The following is a 23,274-nucleotide window of genomic DNA, read 5'->3' on the forward strand; positions in this document are numbered from 1 at the left end:
CAACAGTAAAACACAGAAGTTTGTACATGTGTAACATTTCTCAGTTTTCCACATAACAATCTAACCCCCCACCCACCCAGGTCCTCCTCTGCCATCAAGTTCCAAGACCTGAACACTACCCCCACTTACCCCAGACTCTTTAACTTTGGTGCAATACACCAATTCCAGTCCAAGTTCTGCTTTGTGTTTCCTTCTTCTTCTTTTTCTTTCTTTCTTTTTTTTTTTTTAATTGCCACCAGATTTATCTCTGGGGCTTGGTGCCTGCACAATGAATCCACAGCTCCCAGTGGCTTTTTTTTCTTTTCCTTTTTTGGGTTATTTTCTATTATTTGATATGACAGATAAATTGAGAGGGTAAGGATATGGCTTGTACATAGGTACGAGTACCTTAGCCAGATCTCAGGACCCCGAGATCCAAAACATCCCAGGGTTGAGAGAAATAACTTCAGTCACTTCATAGTTTATCTGAAGAGTCTGGAGGGACAGCATCTAGATAGAGATAGGAGAATGTCTGGTGTGTCCTGATCAGAATTCTCAGCAGAGTATTTATTGATAAAATCACATCACATTAAAAGGAACAGGAAAATCAACGACACTTCTAGGTAAAATAATGCAGAAGCAATTGTCAAAGCACAAACTACTTTCAAGGTGTGGGAGTCACCAAGAATGTGTTAAACTTTGATTACAACAGTCTTTGAATATCATTAGTCAGGTGCAATTCTCTGATGCCTCAAGAAATATTCAAGTCACTTTATTATGCACAAACCCTTCAGGGAAGTAGCCAAAGGTTAGAGTTACAGATACACGCATTTTGCATAATCTCAAGGCCTATGGGCTGCCATTATAACTGACAAGTTTAGTATTTCTGCCTTAAGGAGAAGGGAGTTGTGACAAAAAGGAGCGCCTGAAGCCTTACTTACTGGGCACCTGTTAACAGTCAACCAGATGTGTTTTGTAAACATGGAGGCTTTAGTTAAAATCAGTAGAATTTCTACTAACAACAAATAATAAGAAATCTGGGATAGGGGGCCAGGTGGTGGTGCACTTGGTTAAGCGCTTACACTACAGTGCGCAAGCACCAGGGTTCAAGCCCCTGGTCCCCACCTACAGGGGAAAAGCTTCACAAGGGGTGAAGCAGGGCTGCAGATGTCTCTCTGTCTCTCTCCATCCCTGTCCCCCCCAATTTCTCTCTGTCTCTGTCCAATAATAATAATTTAAAAAAAAAGAAATCTGGGATTAGAAAACATCTTTAACAAAGGGGAAGATGGGGGGAGTGAGAAAGAGAGGTATTTGTAGCATTGCTCCACAGCTCCTGAAGCTCCCCCTTGCAGGTGGGGACCGAGAATTTAAATTAGGGTCCTTGCACATTCTAATGTGTGTGCATTCAATGGGGTTCACTGCTATCCGACTGCTTAAGTGATAATTTTATTTATTTTAAAAATTTAAAAATTTATCTTTATTTATTGAATAGAGACAGCCAGAAATCGAGGGGGAAGAGAGTAATAGAAAGGGAGAGAGGGAGTCTGGCGGTAGCGCTGTAGGTTAAGCGCAGGTGGCATGAAGCACAAGGACCAGCATAAGGATCCCGGTTCGATGCACATTCTAATGTGTGTGCATTCAATGGGGTTCACTGCTATCCGACTGCTTAAGTGATAATTTTATTTATTTTAAAAATTTAAAAATTTATCTTTATTTATTGAATAGAGACAGCCAGAAATCGAGGGGGAAGAGAGTAATAGAAAGGGAGAGAGGGAGTCTGGCGGTAGCGCTGTAGGTTAAGCGCAGGTGGCATGAAGCACAAGGACCAGCATAAGGATCCCGGTTCGAGGCCCCAGCTCTCCACCTACAGCTCTCCTCTCCTAAGGGGAGTCGCTTCACAGGCAGTGAAGCAGGTCTGTAGGTGTCTTTCTCTCCCCCTCTTTGTCTTCCTCTCCTCTCTCCATTTCTCTCTGTCTAATCTAACAATGACGACATAAGTAACAGCAATAATAACTACAACAACAATCTTCTTCTAGCGTTTGCCCTTCTTCTGTAGCCAGTCAACAGCGTCAGGTTGAGCCTGATGTCAAGTTTCGAGACCTCCTTTGAATCTGGAGAGGTGGCAGTCGTTGACTATGTGGGTCATAGTCTGTCTGTAGCCGCAGGGGCAGTTTGGGTCGTCTCTGGCTCCCCAGCGATGGAACATAGCGGCGCACTGGCCATGGCCTGTTCGATAGCGATTGAGGAGGGCCCAATAAAGGAAAAAAAAAAAGGGAGAAAGATACCTGCAATAGTGCTTCACTACTGGTAAAGCTTACCCCCTGCAGTTGAGGACTGGGGGCTCAAACTTGGTTCCTTGAACATTGTAACACGTGCAGTCAATCAGGTGTGCCACTACCTGGCCTCATAATTTATTTAATTTATTTATTTATTGCCACCAGATTAATCACTGTGGCTCAGTGCCTGCACACAAATTCAAATCCACCGCTCTTGGCGGCCATTACCACCCTTTTATTTATTTATTTATTTACCTCCAGGCTTATCACTGGGGCTCAGTGTCTGCACTATGAGTCCACTGTTCCTGGAAGCCATTTTTCCCATTTTGTTGCTCTTGTTATTCCTGTCGTTGTTGTTGGATAGGACAGAGAAATCGAGAGAGGAAGGGAAGACAGAGGGGTGAGAGAAAGATATCTGCAGACCAGCTTCACCGCTTGTGAAGTGACCCCCCTGCAGGTGGGGAGCAGGGGCTCCAACCAGGATCCTTACACCAGACCTTGCGCTTCACGTTATATGCACTTAACCTGTTGCGCCCCCCTTTTCTTTTTCTTGTCTTGTCTTTTCGTTTCTTCCTTTTTTTTTTTTTTTAATAATGGTAAGTAGCTGAGTTTTTAAAATATTTTATTTATTTTATTTTTGAGAGAGATGCAAAGAGAGAGAGACAGAGAGAAACACCAGAGCACTGCTGAGCTCTGGCTTATGGTGGTGTGGGGGATTGAATTTGGGACTTAGGAGCCTTAGGCATGAGAGTCTGTTTGCATGTCTTTTCGTTTCTTTATTGGATAATACAGGGAGAAATTGAGAGATACTTACAGACCTGTTCCAGTGCTTGTGAAGGGGGCCCCCTGCAGGTGGGGAGTGGGGTTCAAATGCAGGTCCTTGTGCATTATAACATGTACATATAACTAACTGCGTGTGCCACCATCAGCCCCCAAGTTGATAATATTTTTATGGCTCATAAACGATGTTTAACTATCCAGATGACCTCTGGCAAAAAGATTTCCCACCCCTGAGTTGGAGTAAAATCCAAATTCCCTGCAGTACCTCCTCTTTACCTTTCCCATCTCATCCTCTTACACATACAATGATTTAAGTTTAGTACTTGGTGAATCCTCTCTACCACAATTTCACTCAGACCTCAACTAAATTCTTCTGGTTTTCTCCTACCCAGTCTAGAATTCCTAATCAACCTCTCTATCCCATCATGTAAACATGATATTTTCTGCTTTTTTTTTTTTTCCACTGGAACTTAAGTTTAGACTTTCATATATATAAAAAAAATTTTAACCAGATCACAACACAGCTCTGGCTTATAATGGTTTGAGGATTGAACCTGGGACTTTGGAGCCTCATGCACTAAAGTCATTTTGCATTACAAGTATGCTGTCTCTCCCAGGTCCTCTACTGAAATTTAAGTTCAGCCAGAGTGAGCAGCTTGGTCAGAGTGTCTTATCAGGCAGACTACCCTCAGAGGTGCAGATGGGGAAAACTCCAAATTGATTGTCTTAGTATTATATTTATGGGGAAGGTTGCATGAACTATTAAATTTAGATAGGGTCCAGCATGCTTCATTTTGGGGCTGTTTTATTTTTACTTTTAACAACACAATATTTAATAGTAATTTCTTGTTACTTCCTGTGGCTGTAGATAAATTGAGAATACAGGTGCATGTGACTGTGAAAGGTGGAGGAGATACTTGGGAATCAGCTTAATCAAATTTTGTCTAATAGCATAAACATTATCTAACACAGAACAGGTGCTAAGTATTTGTCAAATGAATTAACAACAGGGGGTGCTATTGCTAATTTGAAGCTTGGACAAATGAGCTAAACTTTCAGAGTTAAGTTTCTTTACCTACACTGATGATTAAGATTTACTTTATAGGGCTGGCCTATGAATTATATGAGGTAATGTGTGACAAATGCCAAGCACACAGCAGGTTGTTTGCTTTCCCTTATATTTACACTTTATATGTTTCATACTTATTGGTTTACAAAGCTTTTGCAAGCTCTTCTAGATTCATGACCTCATTAAAAAAAATAAGTATCTACAGTACTAATTAGCCTCATTTTATAGATAGAAAACAGATTCATGGATTGAGACATAGTCTTTTTGGGTAGTAAGATGCTGATGGAGAAGTTTCATAAGCAAACTAGTGACACAATAAAAGTGTTTTTGGAAGATTAATCAGATGTGACCTATAATACGGACTTAATTAGCTGACCAGGTAAGGTACTGAAGCCCAGGGTTTGAGCTTCATTACCACATTATATACTGCATTATATAATGGGAGAAGTTCCACATGTGTTTCAGTGATACTATGGTGTCTCTCCCTAGCTCTCTCTCTCTTTTTTAAATCTTTGTTTCCATCTGAAGTGTTAAAAATAAGAGGGGCCAGGTGGTGGTGCCCCTGGTAGATCATACTTGGTACAATGCAAGGACCCAGGTTCAACCTTCAACACCCTTCTCCAGCCCCTGCCCCCGACAACTTCACAAGTGGTGAGGCAGTTTGCAGGTCTCTCTCTCTTTTTTTTATTATCTTTATTTATTTATTGGATAGACAGCCAGAAATTGAGGAGGGTAAATAGGGAGACAGAGAGACACCTGCAGCCCCACTTCACCACTTGCAAAGCTTTCCCTCTGCTGGTGGGGACCCGGGGCTAGAACCCTGGTCCTTGTGCACTGTAATATGTGCGCTCACCCAGGTGCGCCACCACCCGGCCCCCAGGTCTCTCTTTTTCTCTTCCTTCTTAGTTTCTGTCTCTATCTAAAGAAAAGAAAAGAAAAGAAAAGAAAAGAATAGAGAAAGAAAGAAAATATATGCTGAAAAGCATAGTAATTGTGCTTGTGTGAGTCCCCTCTCCCCCCCACAAAGTGAGCACAAGAAGTTAAAGAAATATTTGGACTGCTATCATACAGATCAGGTTTAAGGTGAAAAGGGTCTGCATTAGGTGATAGAGGATTGTTTAACTGAATCAAATGAGTAGACAAGTAGGCAAAAAAAGAAACTATAGTTTTGGCGTTTTCAAATCTGGTTGAGGAAAGGATGCTACTAACAACATATACAGTTGAGAAGTCAAACTTGGGCAAAATGACTGGCAGAACCTCCATGCAATACCTATGCAAAACTTCTGCCAAATACAGCAAACATTTGAATCCTGTTTTAAGTATCCTTGCAAAACCTATTTTGACTTCATCCGTCCCACTGGTATCACTACTTGAAGTATCAATAGTAGAACAGCCTTAGGTCCTTTGGAGCCTATTTTCTCGAGAAACAGTTTGGCGACAAAGAACTGGAAGTAAACGTCTTGAACTTTCAGATCCTTGACGAAATCGTGTTGTTTATTATCTACAAACAGTGGGACCGTTATTCTCCTTTCTTGTCCTTTTTTTTTTTTTTTTTTTTTTTTTTTTTTAACACTAGCGAGCCTCTTGAAAAGAGCACAGACCCACTTGTTTTTTCCCAGGCGGGCGCCACCACAGCCCCAAGCCACTTCCCAGCCTCATCCGCAGCGCGGAGCCCCACGCGGTCGGTTGACGTCACTTCCGGCGCGCTGACGCCCAGTCCGGCGTGCCGACGCCTGCGTCAGCAAAGAGCGGGGCTGGGGGCACCGGGTTTGAAGTCGTGCGGGTTGGAGGACTGCCGCCCTTGCTGCTGTCTCTGACCCCCTGCTCCCCGGCTGCGGCGGGGACGAGCTCGGGCAGGCGGTGGGACAGATGCTCGAGGGTCCTTGTCGCGTCCCCCCGCGCCGCACCCCGCTCCTTCGCGGCCTGGGCCTGCGCCGCTCGGCTCTGTGCAAACTCGCGTCTCGTCGGCGGCGGCGGCGGCGCAGCGCGTAGCTCGCGGAGGGAACCGAACCGCCAGCTCCCGGCCATGGCGGTGTCCAGGTTGGTCTCGCTTCTCGAGAGGAGGTGGGAGGAAGGAAGGGAGGAAGGCGGTTCGGGAGAGATGCCCGGTCTCCTCTCCAGGTTCCCAACTTGGAGAATCGAGAGCGATTTCCCATTGTCGCCGGGCTCGGGCTCCTTCCTCACACTTGGGGGAGTCTGGACCCCCCCGCCCCCGGTCTTTGAGGGGTTGGGCTCGTGCTCCCCCCACCCCACCCCACCCCAAAAACCTCGTCCGTGGCTTCAGAAAGGTCCCTCTCGGCACGGTGGAACCCCTTGCTCTCTTGTCCTCCCCGAGCTTTTCTTCTCGGGTTTCTCTTCCCTCTTTCAGTTTTCGGGGAGTCTCTTCACCTCTCGGTATTCTTATCTCTAAACCGCACCCCCGCCCCCATTTTCGCCGGAAAAGTTGGTGGTCACTGTATAGATCGGAGATATATATTTTTAATTATGGCTATTTAATTGAACTGCTAATTCTGTTGATTTTGTTTGTTTGTTTTGTGTGTGTGTGTGTGTGTGTTTGTGTGTGTGTGTGTGCGCGCGCTGGTCTTCCCTGAAGACTTTTTTTTTTTAATTATTATTGGATAGAGACAGAGAAACCGAGAGAGGGAGATAGAGAGGGACAGAGACAGACACCTGCAGTCCCACTAGTGAAGCTTTCCCCCCTGCAGGTGGGGGGACCAGGGGCTTGAACCTGGGTCCTTGTGCACTGTAATGTGTGCGCTTAACCAAGTGTGCCACCGCCAACCCACCCCCCCATCCACTCCCCCAAGACTACTTAACAGAATCATCTTCCTTTCCTGGAACAATCAACTTTTGAGTCATCAAAATGTTGCTATAGGTGGTCGGGGAGTTGGCGCAGTGCTAAAGCTTTGCACTCTCAAGCATGAGGTCCCGAGTTCGATCCCCGGCAGCATATGTGCCAGAGTGATGTCTGGTTCTTTCTCTCACCTCCTATCTTTCTCATAAAAAAAAAAAAATGTTGCTTTAGAATTCATCTTAAGTAGGATAACGATTACCAGATCTGAAATGATTAAAAAAAAAAAAAAAAAGCAATGGGGCCGGGTGGTGGCGCACCTGGCTAAGTGCACATGTTACAGTGCGTAAGGACCCGGGTTCTAGCCCCCAGTCCCTGCCTGCAGGGGGAAAGCTTCACAAGCGTTGAAGCAGGGCTGCAGGTGTCTCTGTCTCTGTCTCCCTCTACCACCCGCCCCCATTCCTCTCAATTTCTGGCTGCTTCTATCCAATTTATAAATAAAGATAATAAAAAAAGATTTTTTTTTTTAAAAAAGGAGTGACTATTAACTGGAATGTCAAACAACTGTGTAGCTGTAGGAGAAGTTCACTTCTACGATGTCGGAGTGGTGTGGCTGGCGCCCTGGGGTAGCAGAAGAGACCAACCTCTTGACATGTATATTTAGAAGTAGGGAGTAGTCCTGCAGGGCTGCAGATGTCTCTCTGTCTCTCTCTTCCTTCTAGATCTTTTACTGTCTCTATCCAATAACTTATTTTAAAGAAGATTTAAAGGAAACTTAACTTTCATCAACTCCAATAAACTTAGTGAATTCTTTTCTGCCCACCATCAGGACTGCTCCCTACTTCTAAATATACACTTGCAAAGCTCTCCTTCTGCGGGTAGGGACTGGAGTCTCAAACCCTTGACCCTTATGCATTGTAATAGGTGTGCCACCACCCAGCCCCAATTTTTCCCAATTGTTGAGTCCTGCTGCCATGTGGACTGAAAAATGAAAGAGATGATAGTTGAGAAAAACACCACCTTGATTCGTTTTTCATAGTTGGAACACATTCCTCAAACACACAGCTTACCTGTTTTGCAAGTTAAAGCATAACCCATCTTTCACCAGACTCCCCAGATAACTGATGAAATAGTGTGTGGGAGAAGCCCCTGGGACTTGGGAGGGAGGGGTGTGTGTTGCTAGGTGCCGGTAGTATGAGACATCTCATTTTTATTTCATGCATTAATTGAATTCATTCAATGAGGAAATTTCATAATTTTGTGATATATAAAATTGCTTTGAGAGAAGACAAGTATTTTCAATTTTTGCAGATACAGAAAGAGGTGTTCTAATTTGTTAAACCTTCTAATTTTCTATTTCCAAAATTTGTTAAATCTTGTAATCTGTTGCCTTCTATGTAATTACATAAATATATATTATAATTACATTGATATATAAACTTTATATCCGATGATACAACATTTAAATGAATTAGCAACTCTTGAAGTGCCTTTCGTAGATCAGATTATGTTTTTTCACAGTATAGAATACAGGTTTATAGAGATGAAATGAAAGTGCTTTAAGAATCTAGTATTGAGGCCAGTGCTAATCTATATACAGAAGTTTAGGGAACCTAGATTCCTGAATGTTTTGAAATAAGTTTTACTGCCATTTGTTCTAGACTTTGGATTTCAAAGCTTAGTGCACCCCTCTCCCATATCCTTTTCTTACTCATTTTACCAAAATTCTGCTTTTAAAAAGTCAAGGCAGGAAGTTGGGCAGTAGCAAAGCGGGTGAAGCGCACATGGCGCGAAGTGCAAGGACCTACGTAAGGATCCAGGTTCAAGCCTCCGGCTCCCCACCTGCAGGGAAGTCTTCACAAGTGGTGAAGCAGGTCTGCAGGTGTCTTGTTTTTCTCTCCCCCTCTCTGCCTTCCCTGTCTCTCTCCATTTCTCTCCGTCCTATCCAACAGCAATGACATCAATAACAACAACAATAATTACAAAAATGGAACGGGCAACAAAAGAGAATAAGTAAATATTAAAAAAAAATCTTATACTCCTGTGTTCCTTTTGGTAATATAGTAGGTTTGAGAAAAATACTTCTGAGAAGCTTTGGGGCTGGTTCTCAACTTTGTCATCTGAGGATTTACTTTGACTACCAAACTTTAATTTTAAGTTGACCTCTGCATTTCACTCCTTTGTTTACTAACTACATTTAGTTTCTTTCCTGTTATGTTTGTGGAATACAGTCTCATTTAATATTGTCTTATGCAGAACAGGTGAAAGATAGTTTGAGATAGTATGTATATTTGCCAGAATCAACCTTAAAATATTTTTTGCACAATTTACATCAATATGTACCACTAAAAATGTAATTTTTTTAGGACCTTGTAAATACTTTCAGTAGACTTGGAAGTGGTAAATTGGTACCATCATAACTGCATTGCAGGGATTAGAAATCTGGAAATATTTGAGTCCTTTTTCCCTCTACTTCTTTTTTTAATTTAATTAACTAATTTTCCTTTTTTGTTGCCCTGGTTGTTTTTTCCCCTCCACTTCTTATCTTATAAAGCACCAGTTTAAATCCTGCCATTCTGAGTCATTCTAATTTTTCTGTAGCCAGTCTTTTTTGTCAGTCCTATTCTATACCACCAACATCTCTGATCTAAGACATCTACAATAGCATACACTCTATTCTTCTGCCTCCCTTAACAACTTTCTATTCTCGTTTCAGTCATATTACTTGCTAATATACAAAACCTAATGTGATCATTTTTCTGTTCAAGGCCCTTTAGTTTTCCATTGTCTTAGAATAGAGTTAAAAAATTATTAATTTATTTTAGCATATCTTTGTGACGTGGCTTTTCTTTTTCTTTCTCTCTCTCAAGCTTCACCTGGTGTCAAGTTCTTTGCATCTCTTTTCTCCTTTTCCATTCATTTTTGAATCTGAATTCTTCTTACCTCCCAGTTTTTCTTCACAGAATATTTCATTCCTGTGCCCCACTCAGGTTTGGCTGATTCCAACCTTACATTTTGTGTCTAATCCAGTATTATCACTTTGAGAAGCCTTCTCTGGTTGTACTTCATCTCAGTGGTTCACATCAATGTGTACTCCTATCAGCCATAATGTTTTCATACTTTGTAATTGAGTATTTAGTTTTCTCTCCCCTGCTTGGGTTAACATGTTTGAACTTTCTATCCCAAGCAGAGTGTCTTGTTCCACTTGCGTGATCAAAGTTGTGTGTGTGTTTGCTGGGGCTTCCCTGCTCTAGGCTCACTTGGGGTGAGTGGAAGGGGAGATACCATAATTCCTAAGCTTCACTCAGTAATACTAGCACTCTTGTGGTATATAGGGAGCTGGGCCCTCAGTCACACTCATGGGAAAGCAGATACTATTCCTAGTGGTCTGTCTCCAGTGTTTTTCAGTGAATGTTTCTGAGTTTAGTTATAGTCTACAGTTTTTCCTTAGGAAGAAAAACATTCATTATAGCCTTCAATATTGGCCAGGGTCACCACTGTAAAAACATAATGCATCTTAAAAGAACTATTAAAACTTTATAAGACAGTACAGTTCTGTTAGTTTCCCCCTCCCTTTTTTTATTATCTTTATTTATTGGATAGAGACAGCCAGAAATTGAGAGGAGAAAGGGATGATAGAGAGGGAGAGTCAGATACCTGCAACACTACTTCAGCACTTGCAAAGCTTTCCTCCTGCAGGGGGCTTGAACCCTGCTCCTTGAGTGTGGTAACATGAATGTTCAACTAGGTACACCACCACCTGGCTCCCCCCTTTTATGATTTTTTTTTTCTAAAGTCACAAATACATTTAAAGTATTTTAAGCTCTCTGAAAAATGAAGTGAAATATTACTGGAAAATGTATAAGTTCTTTAGTCCCTAGGTTAAAGATCCTGAGGCATGAGTCTGTTTGCATAACCATTATGCTATCTACTCTCCCCTTCCTGTTGGAGTTCTTATAAGGCTTGATGCTTATGTTGCAGAAGACACTTTTTTTTTTTTTCCTGCCACTATGGTTATCACTGGGGCTCTGAATTCCACTGCTCCTGCCAACCATTTTTTTCCCCCTTTTTTTTTTTTCTTTCTTTTAACCTGGTTCACCACTTATAAAGCAGTCCCTCCTGTAGATGGGGAGCTGGAGGCTCGAACCAGGACCCCTGGGCTGGTCCTCACGCTTAACCCAGTGTGAACCCCCCCAGGGTTCCTTGACTTAATAAAGTCACCCCACACCCCATAGCAAGATCAGTAGAGAGGGAAAGAAACCTTAACACTGAAGTTTCCTTCAGTACATTGGAGACTGGACCCGAACCAGTGTCACACACTTGGCAAAGCAGTTTTGTTTTGTTTTGTTTTAAGGTTATTTATCTCAGCCAGAAAGGGAGGGACAAATACCAAATGATCTCATTCTAAGGTGGAATGTAAGTAGCAAGGACAGTCAAAGGAAAACCTGAGGTGAAACTTGAACTAGATGTGATATATTGCACCAAAGCAAAGGACTCTGGGGAAGAAGGGGAAGGGGTGGGATGGAAGGGCTTTGAAGTTCTGAGGCCTAGCTGGGACAGAGACTGTCTTGCAATGCGCCTATTAAAGGGGGATGAGAGGTTGTACCTATGTGTCAACTATGTTGTAAACTACTAATCTCACAATAAAGTGTGTGGGGGGTTTATCTCTACTGGGTTAGGCCACAGTTAATTCAAGTGACATTGGCTAGTTAGTAGTAAGTTTTTGTCCTTGTGTGTATAGAGATATTTAAAAAATATAAACATTTTCCTGTGATCTAGGCTATAAAGACCATGTCTAAAAATCTTAAGCAGTAATCATGATTGGAGTGTTTTATGGGTTAGATCTTAAGTCTAACATCAATTTTTTTAAATTTCTTTATTGGGGAATTAATGTTTTACATTCGACACTGAATACAATAGTTTCTACATGCATAACATTTCCCAGTTTTCCATATAACAATACAACCCCCACTAGGTCCTTTATCATCCTTTTTGGACCTGTATTACCCCCCTCCCCCCAGACCCCAGAGTCTTTTACTTTGGTGCAGTATGCCAATTCCGGTTCAGGTTCTACTTGTGTTTTTCCTTCTGATCTTGTTTTTCAACTTCTGCCTGAGAGTGAGATCATCCCATATTCATCCTGTTTCTGACTTATTTTACTTAACATGATTTCTTCAAGCTCCATCCAAAACCGGCTGAAAACGGTGAAGTCACCATTTTTTATAGCTGAGTAGTATTCCTTTGTGTATATATACCACAACTTGTGCAGCCACTCATCTGTTGTTGGACACCTGGGTTGCTTCCGGGTTTTGGCTATTACAAATTGTGCTGCTAAGAACATATGTGTACACAGATCTTTTTGGATGGGTGTGTTGGATTGCTTAGGATACATCCCCAGGAGAGAAACTGCAGGATCATAGTGTAGGTCCATTTCTAGCCTTTTGAGAGTTCTCCAGACTGTTCTCCACAGAGGTTGGACCAGTTTACATTCCCACCAGCAGTGCAGAAGGGTTCCTTTGACCCCACAACCACTCCAGCATTTGCTGCTGTTACCTTTTCTGATGTATGCCATTCTCACAGGAGTGAAGTGGTATCTCATTGTTGTCTTTATTTGCATTTCTCAGCTGACATCAAATTTTGTATTTGAAAATGATGCATTGTGGGGCTGAGCAATGGTACACTTTGTAGATCTTGTCACAGTGAGCCAAGACCCAGGCTGAAGTACCTGGCCCCCACCTGTGGTGGGTGGCAGGGAGCTTCACAAATGGTGAAGCAGTGCTGCACGTCTCTCTCCTTCCTTTCTATCTTTGCTTCCCTCGCTTTTCCTGTCCAAAATAAATACAGTATTTTTTAAAAAATATATTTATTTGTTAATCTCTTTTGTTGTCCTTGTTTTATTGTTATTATTGATGTTGTTGTTAGATTTGACAGAGAGAAATGGAGAGAGATGGGGAAGACAGAGGGGGAGGGAAAAACAGACACCTGCAGACCTGCTTCGCCGCCTGTGCAGCGACTCCCCTGCAGGCGGGGAGCCAGGGGCTCGAACTGGGATCCTTACAGGGGTCCTTGCGCTTTGTGCCACCTGTGCTTAACCCGCTGGGCTACCGTCTGACTCCCAAAAATACAGTATTTTTTAAAAGGGGAAATGATGCATTGTTTAGTAAGGGTGGGTGGGGAGAAACACACTTAAGGAAGAAACAAATTGCTACATATGAGCAGAACTTTGCTAGTGTTTTCTCTTCCTCCCCCTTGCTCTCTTCTCCACCTCACTCTCCCACCCACCCCCACCCCCATCATTCTGACACTTCAGAGAAACATTGTTTCAACAGACTCATTTCTGCCAAAGAAAAGGAAGTTTCTTGATGGGAAAATTCCAGTATATTCTTCTTTTAAAAAAAATTTTTTTTTAATATTATATTTATTTTCCCTTTTGTTGCCCTTGTTGTTGTAGCCTTGTTGTGGTTATTACTGTTGTTATTGATAACATTCATTGTTGGATAGGACAGAGAAATGGAGAGGAGGGGAAGACAGAGAGGGGGAGAGAAAGACAGACACCTGCAGACCTGCTTCACCGACTGTGTAGCGACTCCCCTGCAGGTGGGGAGCCAGGATCCTTATGCCCCACGTGCACTTAACTGCTGCACTACCGCCTGACTCCCCATTATATTTTTCTTATAGACAGGGAAAGTTGATGATACATATAAATTATTTGATAGAGACAGAGGGAAATTTAGAGGGGAGGGAAAGAGACAAGAGACACCACTCATTAAGCTTTTCCCCTGCAGGTGGGGACCAGGGGCTTGAACATGGGTCCTTGTACACTAATATAAGCACTTAACTACCAGGTGTGCCAGCAGCTGGCCCCGGGAAAGTTGATTTTAATTAACTGGGAAAGCAGAACTTTCTTGAATTGTGCAAGACCTATTCTTGTTAATGCTAATTTCAACTTGTCACAAAGTTGATAGGAAACTGCTCTTAGAGTATATCAAATATTTTATGTGGAAAATAGGGACAAAAAGGCAGAAAAAATAGAGGAAACATAGAAATAGTTCTATTCCAGTCCCTGTGTCTCTCTACTCTTTGATTTATTCCTTAAAGCACTTGTATAAAAAGGGTTCCTTTACAGATGGGGGAGCAGTGAAATAGCTTTTTTGGATAGTGTGCTGTTTTGCCATGTGCATTGACCCAGGTTTGAGCCTGGCTCTCACCACTCTGAAGGAAGCCTCTGTGCTATGATCTCTTTCATTCTCTCTTTATTTATTATTTTATTTTTTATTATCTATTTATTGGATAGAGATAGCCAGAAATTGAGGGGAAGGGGAGATAGAAAGGGAGAGACAGCTAGACACCTACAGCACTTCTTCACTTGTGAAGCTGTTTCCCTGCAGGTGAGGGGCCGGGGCTTGTACTCGGGTCCTTGCTCATTATAACACATGCTCAACCAGGCGCACCACCATCTGGCCCTAGCCCTTTCGTTCTCCCTCTACTTCTCTGCCTCTTTGTCTTGGGAGGTGGTGGTGGTGGTGCAGGGAGGATGGCAAGGATTAGAAAAAGAATATAAAAAATATTTAGTTAATTTTGTTTTTGTTGGTGCTGGGGACTGAACCAAAGGTCTCTTTGTATGTGCAGCAGGCACTCTTATCACTGAGGTTTTATTTAGACCACAGATACTCTTATTATAAAGAACCAAAGTTTGGGTTGAGGAGACAGCATAATGGATGTGCAAAAGACTTTTCCTGCCTAAGGCTCTGGGGTATCCCAGGTTCAGCCCCCAGCACCACAATTAGTCAGAGTTGAGCAGTGCTCTGGTTTCTCTGTCTTTTATATTTCTTTCTGACCTTTCTATCTCTTTTATAAGTAAGCAAATAAAATACTTTAAAAAATACTAAATTTGACTTAGGTAATAGACAAAATCTTGCATGAGGTTCTGTAGATTATGAAATCATGTCTGGAGCTTAGAAATATGAAAGAAAATAATACACGTTGGTCATACTTTTTCATCAAATAGTTATTTCTTAAACTGTTCTTTTAAAAATACCTTATTGGGTGGTCTGGGAGGTGGTGCAGTGGCTAAGGCACTAGACTCTCAAGCATGAGGTCTTGAGTTCAATCCCCGGCAGCACATGTACCAGAGTGATGTCTGGTTCTTTCTCTTTCTCCTATCTTTCCCATTAATAAATAAATAAATAAAATTAAAAAAAAATACCTTATTGGATAGAGAAAAAAATTGAGAGGGAATGGGGAGACACAGTCGAGAGATACCTGCGGCACTGCTTTACTGCTCTTGAAGCTTCCCCACTGTAGGTTGGGCCCAAGGGCTTGAACCTGGGTCCTTGTACATTGTAACTGTGCCTGCCACTACCTAGCCCCTTTTCACCAAATCTAACAAGTGTTTGCAGAATGTTTTCTGTATTATAGGTGCTGGAGATAGAGTAGAACGCAACAATTCTCATGAAGTTTCTATTGTAGGTTGGGAGTAGGGAATGGAATTTATCTGACACGTACTTGGTGTCATGCACCTGATTTTGGTGTGGTTTCACCTCCTACTACTTTTCTTTTAGTGTTTTGGTGTCTTAAATTTATCTACTTCCTTGTTTAAATAACATACATTAACTTTAGTTTCACAGTATTTACAAAGTGAACTAAATGGTATATATTTAAAAATTACCAACTAGAGAATTCCTTAGAAGTTGATCATATATCAGATGGTAGTGTTCATAACAGGTATTTTTATTTTCTTTTCTTTTTAGTAATACAGAAAAGTAAAAATTCAAAACATTTGTGTTTTGAATGTTGCTGTTCTTTTGCTAAGTGTAAAAAAATGCATCCAAAATAAACAAATTTGACTGATTGTTTTCTTTTACTAAAAACAAAACAACAACAATTTGGGGGCAGACTGATAGGTGACATAGTGGTTAGTTCTGAGCGTGACATCCTGAGTTTGATTCGTGCCACTGAATATGCTAGTGACACTGTGTGTGTGTGTTGGGGGGGTTCCCCCACCCCTGCATGTGCATGTGCTACATTCTCCCCTGCTCCATTAACACATAGAATGCAATTTTAGGGGTTGGGCGGTAGGTAGCGCAGCAGGATAGGCGCACATGGTGCAAAGCACAAGAAACCACATAAGGATCCCAGTTCAAGCCCCTGACTCCCTACTTGCAAGGGGGGTCCCTTCACAGGCGGTGAAGCAGGTCTGCAGGTGTCTTTCTCTCCCCCTCTGTCTTCTCCTCTCTCCATTTCCCTCTGTCCTATCCGGCAGCAATGACATCAGTAACAACAACAATAATAACCACAACAACTGTGAAAAGAAAGGCAACAAAAAGGAAAATAAAGATTTAGAAAACACATTTTTTTCCCTCTTTTTAATTGCCACCGAGGTGGAGCTCAGCGCTGGCACCACAAATCCACAGCTGCTAGTGGCCTTCCCATCCTTCCTTTTCTCTTTCTATTTTGTTGTGTAGGACAAGAGAAATCGAGAAAGGAGGGTGATACAGAGAGGGAGAGAGAAAGCTAGACACCTGTAGAAGACATATTTTTTAAAACCCATTTTGGGCTAGAGACAGACTTTATTTACTGTGTGTGGTTAGTGCCTTGCCACGTGTAACCAAGTCTAAGCCTAGAAGTACACGGCAGCTGTTACGACACCAGGGGAAGCTTAGTGCTGTGGTCTCTCTCCCTTTATTTGAATGAAAAAGCAGCCAGGGCAGTCAGGTCCCAGTTCTGAGAAGGGGGAAAAGGCAGTAGTTGGAGTAAGTTTTATCTTGTATTATTCCTGTTTTTTCCCCCAGGTGACTTCCCACTAAAAATACAACATCTATTTATTACAGTGAAGTAGTAATTTGGGACATGGTTCATAGTTCAAAATATTTATGGTTTCTTTCAATTTTGTTCTGGTGTTTTACTAGAGCACTGCTCAGCTCTGACTTGTGGTGGTGCTGTGGATTGAACCTGGGACTTTTAGTGTCTCAGACATTTTTTAGTTTCTTTAAAGTGTTTTTATTTTTAATTTATTTTTAGATTTACTTATTTTCATGATAGAATGTGTTTGAGAAAGGATAGCACTGCTTAGCTCTGGCATATGACAGTGCTGGGGATTGAACCTGGGACTATTGGGACCACTGACATGAAAGTCCTATGCTCTAGTGCTGAGTTCCAGCCCTCAGTTTCTTTTTTATCCTTATCAATTATAATGAAACAGCTGAAGAGGAGAAATTAGATTGCAACTGCTAGCATAACCTCTGCAAACTTCTGTGTATGTGTTTTCTTTTATGTAGTCCTTAGAATAGTTGCCTGAAGTCACACATAGGTAAACTAAGTGTATGTAATATTTTGTGTAGTTATTTTTCCAAATTAAACATTTATTTATTTTAAAGGTATATTTATTAATGGTATGGAGTGGGGAGAGAGAAAGCCAGAGCACATAAGATGGCTGGGGGTTGATCTCAGGACCTCATGTTTGAGAATCTAATGCTTTATCCGTTGTGCCACCTCCCAGGCCCCCTGAATTAAAACTCTTTTTTTAAAATATTTATTTATTATTTATTCCCTTTTGTTGCCCTTGTTGGTTTTTTTGTTTTATAACTTCTTTTTTAAATTTCTTTATTGGGGAATTAATGTTTTACATTCAACATTAAATACAATAGTTTGTACATGCATAACCTTCCCCAGTTTCCCATATAACAATACAACCCCCACTAGGTTCTCTGTCATCCTTCTTGGACCTGTATTCTCCAGAGTCTTTTACTTTGGTGCAATACGCCAATTCCATTTCAGGTTCTACTTGTGGGTTTTTTTTTTTTTTTCCTTCTGATCTTGTTGTTCAACTTCTGCCTGAGAGTGAGATCATCCCATATTCATCCTTCTGTTTCTGACTTATTTCACTTAACATGAATTTTTCAAGGTCCATCCAAGATCGGCTGAAACCATTTTTTACAGCTGAGTAGTATTCCATTGTGTATATATACCACAACTTGCTCAGCCACTCATCTGTTGTTGGACACCTGGGTTGCTTCCAGGTTTTGGCTATTACAAATTGTGCTGCCAAGAACATATGTGTACACAGATCTTTTTGGATGGGTGTGTTGGGTTCCCCAGGAGAGGAATTGCAGGATCATAGGGTAGGTCCATTTGAGCCTTCTGAGAGTTCTCCAGACTGTTCTCCCCAGAGGTTGGACCAATGTACATTCCCACCAGCAGTGTAGGAGGGTTCCTTTGACCCCCACAACCACTCCAGCATTTGCTGCTGTTACCTTTTCTGATGTATGACATTCTCACAGGAGTGAAGTGATATCTCATTGTTGTCTTTATTTGTATTTCTCTGACAATCAGAGACTTGGAGCATTTTTTCATGTGTTTCTTGGCCTTTTGGATCTCTTCTGTGGTGAATATTCTGTCCATGTCCTCCTCCCATTTTTGGATGGGGTTATTTGTTGTCTTGTTGAGTTTGGCAAGCTCTTTATATATGTTGGTTATTAAACTCTTGTCTGATGTATGGCATGTAAAGATCTCCCATTCTGTGAGGGGTCTCTTGGTTTGGGTAGTGGTTTCTTTTGCTGTGCAGAAGCTTTCTAATTTGATGTAGTCCCATAGATTTATACTTGCCTTAGTCTTCTTTGTAATTGGATTTGTTTCATTGAAGATGAAATGTATGCAGAAAAGAGTTCTGCCAATATTTTCTTCTAAGTATCTGATAGTTTCTGGTCTATCATCCAAGTCCTTGATCCACTTGGAATTTGCTTTTGTATTTGGTGAAATACAGTGGTTCAGTTTCATTCTTCTGCATGTTTCAACCCATTGTTTCCAACACCATTTGTTGAAGAGACTCTGCTTTCCCCATTTAATAGTCTGGGCACCTTTGTCAAAGATTAGATGTCCATAGGTGTGGGGGCCTGAATTAAAATTCTAATAGAAAATAGGCCAGGTTTCTTATCAGTAGATTCATAACCAGTAGATATTGTCAAGTATAATTGTCTGATGTCTTATTCACATTCCTCTATAGTCTTTGGTGGCTTACATTCAGCTTGACATCTGTTACCTCTTTCTCCTCCTTCTGTCTATCCTTCAGAGAATAAAGAATGACATTTCCCCCCCTACTACTATAAGAGAAGGGTTAGTCAAGAAATCTTGGAGTAACTACTGTGTTCCTTCAATTGGTCCTTCTTTTAACTTCCTTTCTCTTCTGAGTTAGCTTCTATCTGATTTGTGTCTCATCAAAGGTCTTCTCAGCCCTCCAACATAATACTGACTCACCCAGTCTCAAGCTAGTTCTGCTTCCCCCACCAATTTACTTTGTCAGCCTTTGCCATTATGGCCTGACCCCAGTGCTTACTCTGCTTACTTCATATTGACTGCTCTGGGTAACAGATAAGACTGCTCTTTTGTCAGATCCCAGCCTGCTTGTTCATCCCTTTGCTCTTCCCCATTCCAAAAGGTATGTTGAATCAAGAGGGCCAAAGAAACATTCTTGTGTTCCTATTCCTTTGTTCTGGAAGGCAGGTTAGGCCACCACTAAGGTAGAAGACATGAGAATAAGCAGGTTTGGCACTGGGAAGAGTAAGCTGATCTGCTACCCTCAGGGCAGTTGGCTGGTGGGAGGTTGAGTTGACATGGCATGGAGAGTAGAGGCTTTGCAGAAAGTAGAGGCTAGTGGAACTGTGCATGATACAGGATCAGCACTAGGTTAGGGAGGAGGTCCTTGGGCAGGAGTGTGGTTCTAATAGCTGGGTAAAAGGAGATTGAAGGAAAGTTTAAGAAGGCTGGAAAGTATTTAAGGAATACAGTGTCTGCAACATGGTCTCTTTCAGTTTGATGTTCAGAATATTGTTGTTCTGTGCTAACATCTTTTCACTTGTTGAATGAGACACCACCTTAGCACCAGTACTGTCTTTTTAAAAAATCTTTTCCTATTGTGTAATATAACTGTTACAGATGAAGGTTGCTTTTGAAAAGAAGCAAAAGGGGCCAGGCGGTGGTGCAGCTGGTTGAGTGTACATGTCATGATGCACAAGACCTGGGTTTGAGCCCCTGCTCCCCACCTGCAATGAGGACACTTCACAAGTGGTGAAACAGGTCTGCAGGTGTCTATTTTCTCTCTCCACCCCCTCCCCCTCAATTTCTTTTTGTCCTAGCTAGTAAAAATAGAAAAAAAAGATTGCCAAGGGTAGTGGATTTATACTGCAGACACTGAGCCTCAGCAGTAACTCTGGTGGCAATGAGAGAAAAAGGAAAGAAGAAAAGAAAAGTAATATCAGTAATTAATACAGCCATTTTTTTTGCATAAGTGTAGTGCTTTGGGTCCAGGAGATAGCAGACTTAGTAGAACATGTGCTTTGCCATGTACACTGCCTAGATATAAGCCCCAATACCACATGGGAATACTACAGCACTGAGGGAAACTCCATGGGTGGTGGAGTAGTGCTGTGGTGTCTTTCCCTCAAGATCTCTGTTTCTACCTAAAATGAAATAGCTGACTCAGGAATAGTGCAATTTCATATATGTGAAATCAAATACACACACACACACACACACACACACACACACACACACACACACCCCTTGATCTTTTCCAACATGAACCTTTTCTTTATAATTTAAAACCTTTTTTTTTTTTTTTTTTTTACCAGAGCACTGCTCAGCTCTGGACTATAGTGGTGTGGGGACTTGAACCTGGGACTGTGCAGCCTCAGGCATGAAAATGTCTTTGCATAACCATTATTCTATCTACCCCCACCCTCTTTATAATTTTTAAGGTGTGTATGTGGGAAGAGATATGGCTTCATTGAGACTTCTTCCAGTGGCAGGTGGGGGTCAGTCTTGAATCTGGATTGCAGGTGTGACAAATCCAAGTGAGACTTCTTTATAATTTTACATACAGTAAATACCAACTACTCAAATATTTGAATACTTTGCAAAATATTGTGGGAACAAAAAAAAAATCATTGGAGGTGGTAAAAGAAATGAGAAGCATAAGACAGACAACAGATAAAAAACACAAAGTATAAAAAACAAAGAATGGGGGAGTAATGCGGTAGCACAGTGGGTTAAGTACAGGTAGTGCAAAGTGCAAGGACCGACATAAGGATCCCAGTTCAAGCCCCCAGATCCCCACCTGCAGGGGAGTCGCTTCACAAGCGGTGAACCAGGTCTGCAAGTGTCTCTCTTTCTCCCCTGTCTTCCCCTCCCCTCCATTTCTCTCTTGTCCTATCCAACAACAACAACATCAATAACAACAACAATAACTACAACAATAAAACAACATTTACAACATCATTCATGGGCCATACAAAATATCAACTTAAAAATTGACATTTATGGGAGTCAGGCAGTAGCACAGTGGTTAAGTGCAGGTGGTGCAAAGCACAAGGACCACTATAAGGATCCCGATTCAAGCCCCCGTCTCCCCACCTGCAGGGGAGTCATTTCACAAGCAGTGAAGCAGGTCTGCAGGTGTCTATCTTTCTCTCCCCCTCTCTGTCTTCCCCTCCTCTCTCCATTTCTCTCTGTCCTATCCAACAATGACGACATCAATAACAATAGTGATTTCAACAATAAAAAAAAAAACAAGGGCAACAAAAAGGGAATAAATAAATAAATAAATATTTTTAAAAATTTGACATTTAATTTTTTTTTTTTAACTCTGAAAAAGAAACCCAATTGCCTTGGCAGGACCAGACCAAATGAAGATGACATCCACATGGGCCAGGCATTCTCCACCCCAGTTTAAATAAGGTTCATAATAAAGAAATAGCCAAAGATTGAACTTGAAAGAATGTTTATGTTAAGAGTGTTAACATTAAAGAAGCCAAAAGAATTGAATTTAGAGTAATGAACAAGATGATATAATGTGAACATTGAGGATGAAAAATATTTTTTAAAAAAGTTAATGGTGTGAGGGGAGGTAGCATAATAGTATGCAAGAAGACTCTCATACCTGAGGGTCAGTGGTTCTAGGTTCAGTCCCCCCATTATTAGCCAGAGCTGAGCAGTGCTTTGGTAAAAAACAAAACAAAACAAAACAAATTATTTAATGAGAGAGAATCAGAATCACTCTGACATGTATAGAGCTGGAGATTCAACTGAGGTCTTTCTGCTTGCAAGTCCAGTGCTCTAACCATTGTCTACCTCCAGAAAAGAAAGTATTTGTTGACGTCAGACACATCAGGAGAAGAGTCAAAACTAGATTTACAAAGCAATTGGATTTAAAGCTTACAGATTCACTGGTGACCTTCAGTTGTGCAGTTTAAGTAGTATAAAAGGATTGAAACTCAATTTGTAAAGAATAAATTATGGATGTGAAGGAGTAAAATTGACTTTTAAAACATTTAAGATCTGGGGTTGGATGACTTCACCTGGTAGATCACACATGTTAACATCTTAACCTGGGCTCAAGCCCCTAGCCCCCACCTATGGGGGAAGCTTCATAGTGGTAGAGCAGTGTTGCAGGTGTCTCTGCCTTCCTATATATTTTTTTCTGTCACTCAAAAAAAAAAAAAAAAAGAAGAAAAACCGGACCACTCACTGGGAGCTGTGGAATTTTTCCAATGTTAGGCGGTAAAAAGTGTTCTAATAGGGAGTCAGGTGGTAGTGCAGCGGGTTAAGCACTCGTGGTGCAAAATGCAAGGACCGGCATATGGATCCCAGTTTGAGCCCCCGGCTCCCCACCTGCAGGGGAGTCGCTTCACAGGTGGTAAAGCAGGTCTGCAGGTGTCTGTTGTTCTTTACTCCCTCTATCCTCCCCATCTCTCTCCATTTCTCTCTGTCCTATCCAACAACAATGACATCAATAACAACAATAATAACTACAACAACAATAAAACAAGGGCAACAAAAAAGGAAATAAATGTTAATTTTTTTTTTTTTTTTTAAAGAAGAACCTCACATCTAAGGGGATTGAATTTGGGATTCGAGGGTGCATTAGGCATGGAGATTGTTTTGCTTAACCATTATGCTATCTCCCCAGACCACCATTTCCCTTTTCTTGCTGCTGCTTCCTTTTTCTTCCATTTTTTGATGATTAATAGATTACACTTACCTTGTTTCTTAGAGGTGAGGCTATCCTGTGAGACTATCAGTATCATCCTTCTTCATGGTTTATTTCAATTTATATGACTTCTTCAAGTTCCATCCAAGATCAGACAAAGGGGATGGCTTCATTTTTAACAGATGAGCAGTATTTCATTGTATTACACAGCTTTCTTAACAACTCAGCTGTTGTTGAACATGTATGTTGCTTCTAGACTTTGACTACTATTGATATGAACTGTTGCTATACGGGTGTATACAGATCTCTTTGAGTAAGTGTTTTGTGTTCTGTGGAAAAAATTCTAGGTGAAGAACTGTTGGATCACAGGGCAGATCCATTTCTAGTGCTCTGCGGA

At 41.5% G+C, this 23,274-nt stretch overlaps 1 protein-coding gene across 3 annotated transcripts in view; it reads left to right on the forward strand.

Annotated features, from left to right (window-relative positions):
* Window positions 1–5,594: 5,594 nt before the first annotated feature.
* Window positions 5,595–23,274, forward strand: part of BTAF1 (B-TFIID TATA-box binding protein associated factor 1) — a 106,250-nt gene continuing 88,570 nt past the window's right edge. The window contains exon 1 of one of the 3 annotated variants that reach the window (XM_060191933.1): window positions 5,595–6,144. In XM_060191933.1, the coding sequence (XP_060047916.1) occupies window positions 6,131–6,144 (14 nt within the window). In that variant the 5' untranslated portion in view covers window positions 5,595–6,130. The remainder of the gene's footprint in view (window positions 6,145–23,274) is intronic. The other 2 variants (XM_060191932.1, XM_007516800.3) reach the window with 2 other exon arrangements.

This window comes from Erinaceus europaeus, chromosome 1 (genome assembly GCF_950295315.1).
Source record: "Erinaceus europaeus chromosome 1, mEriEur2.1, whole genome shotgun sequence".
Taxonomy (NCBI): Eukaryota; Metazoa; Chordata; class Mammalia; order Eulipotyphla; family Erinaceidae; genus Erinaceus; species Erinaceus europaeus.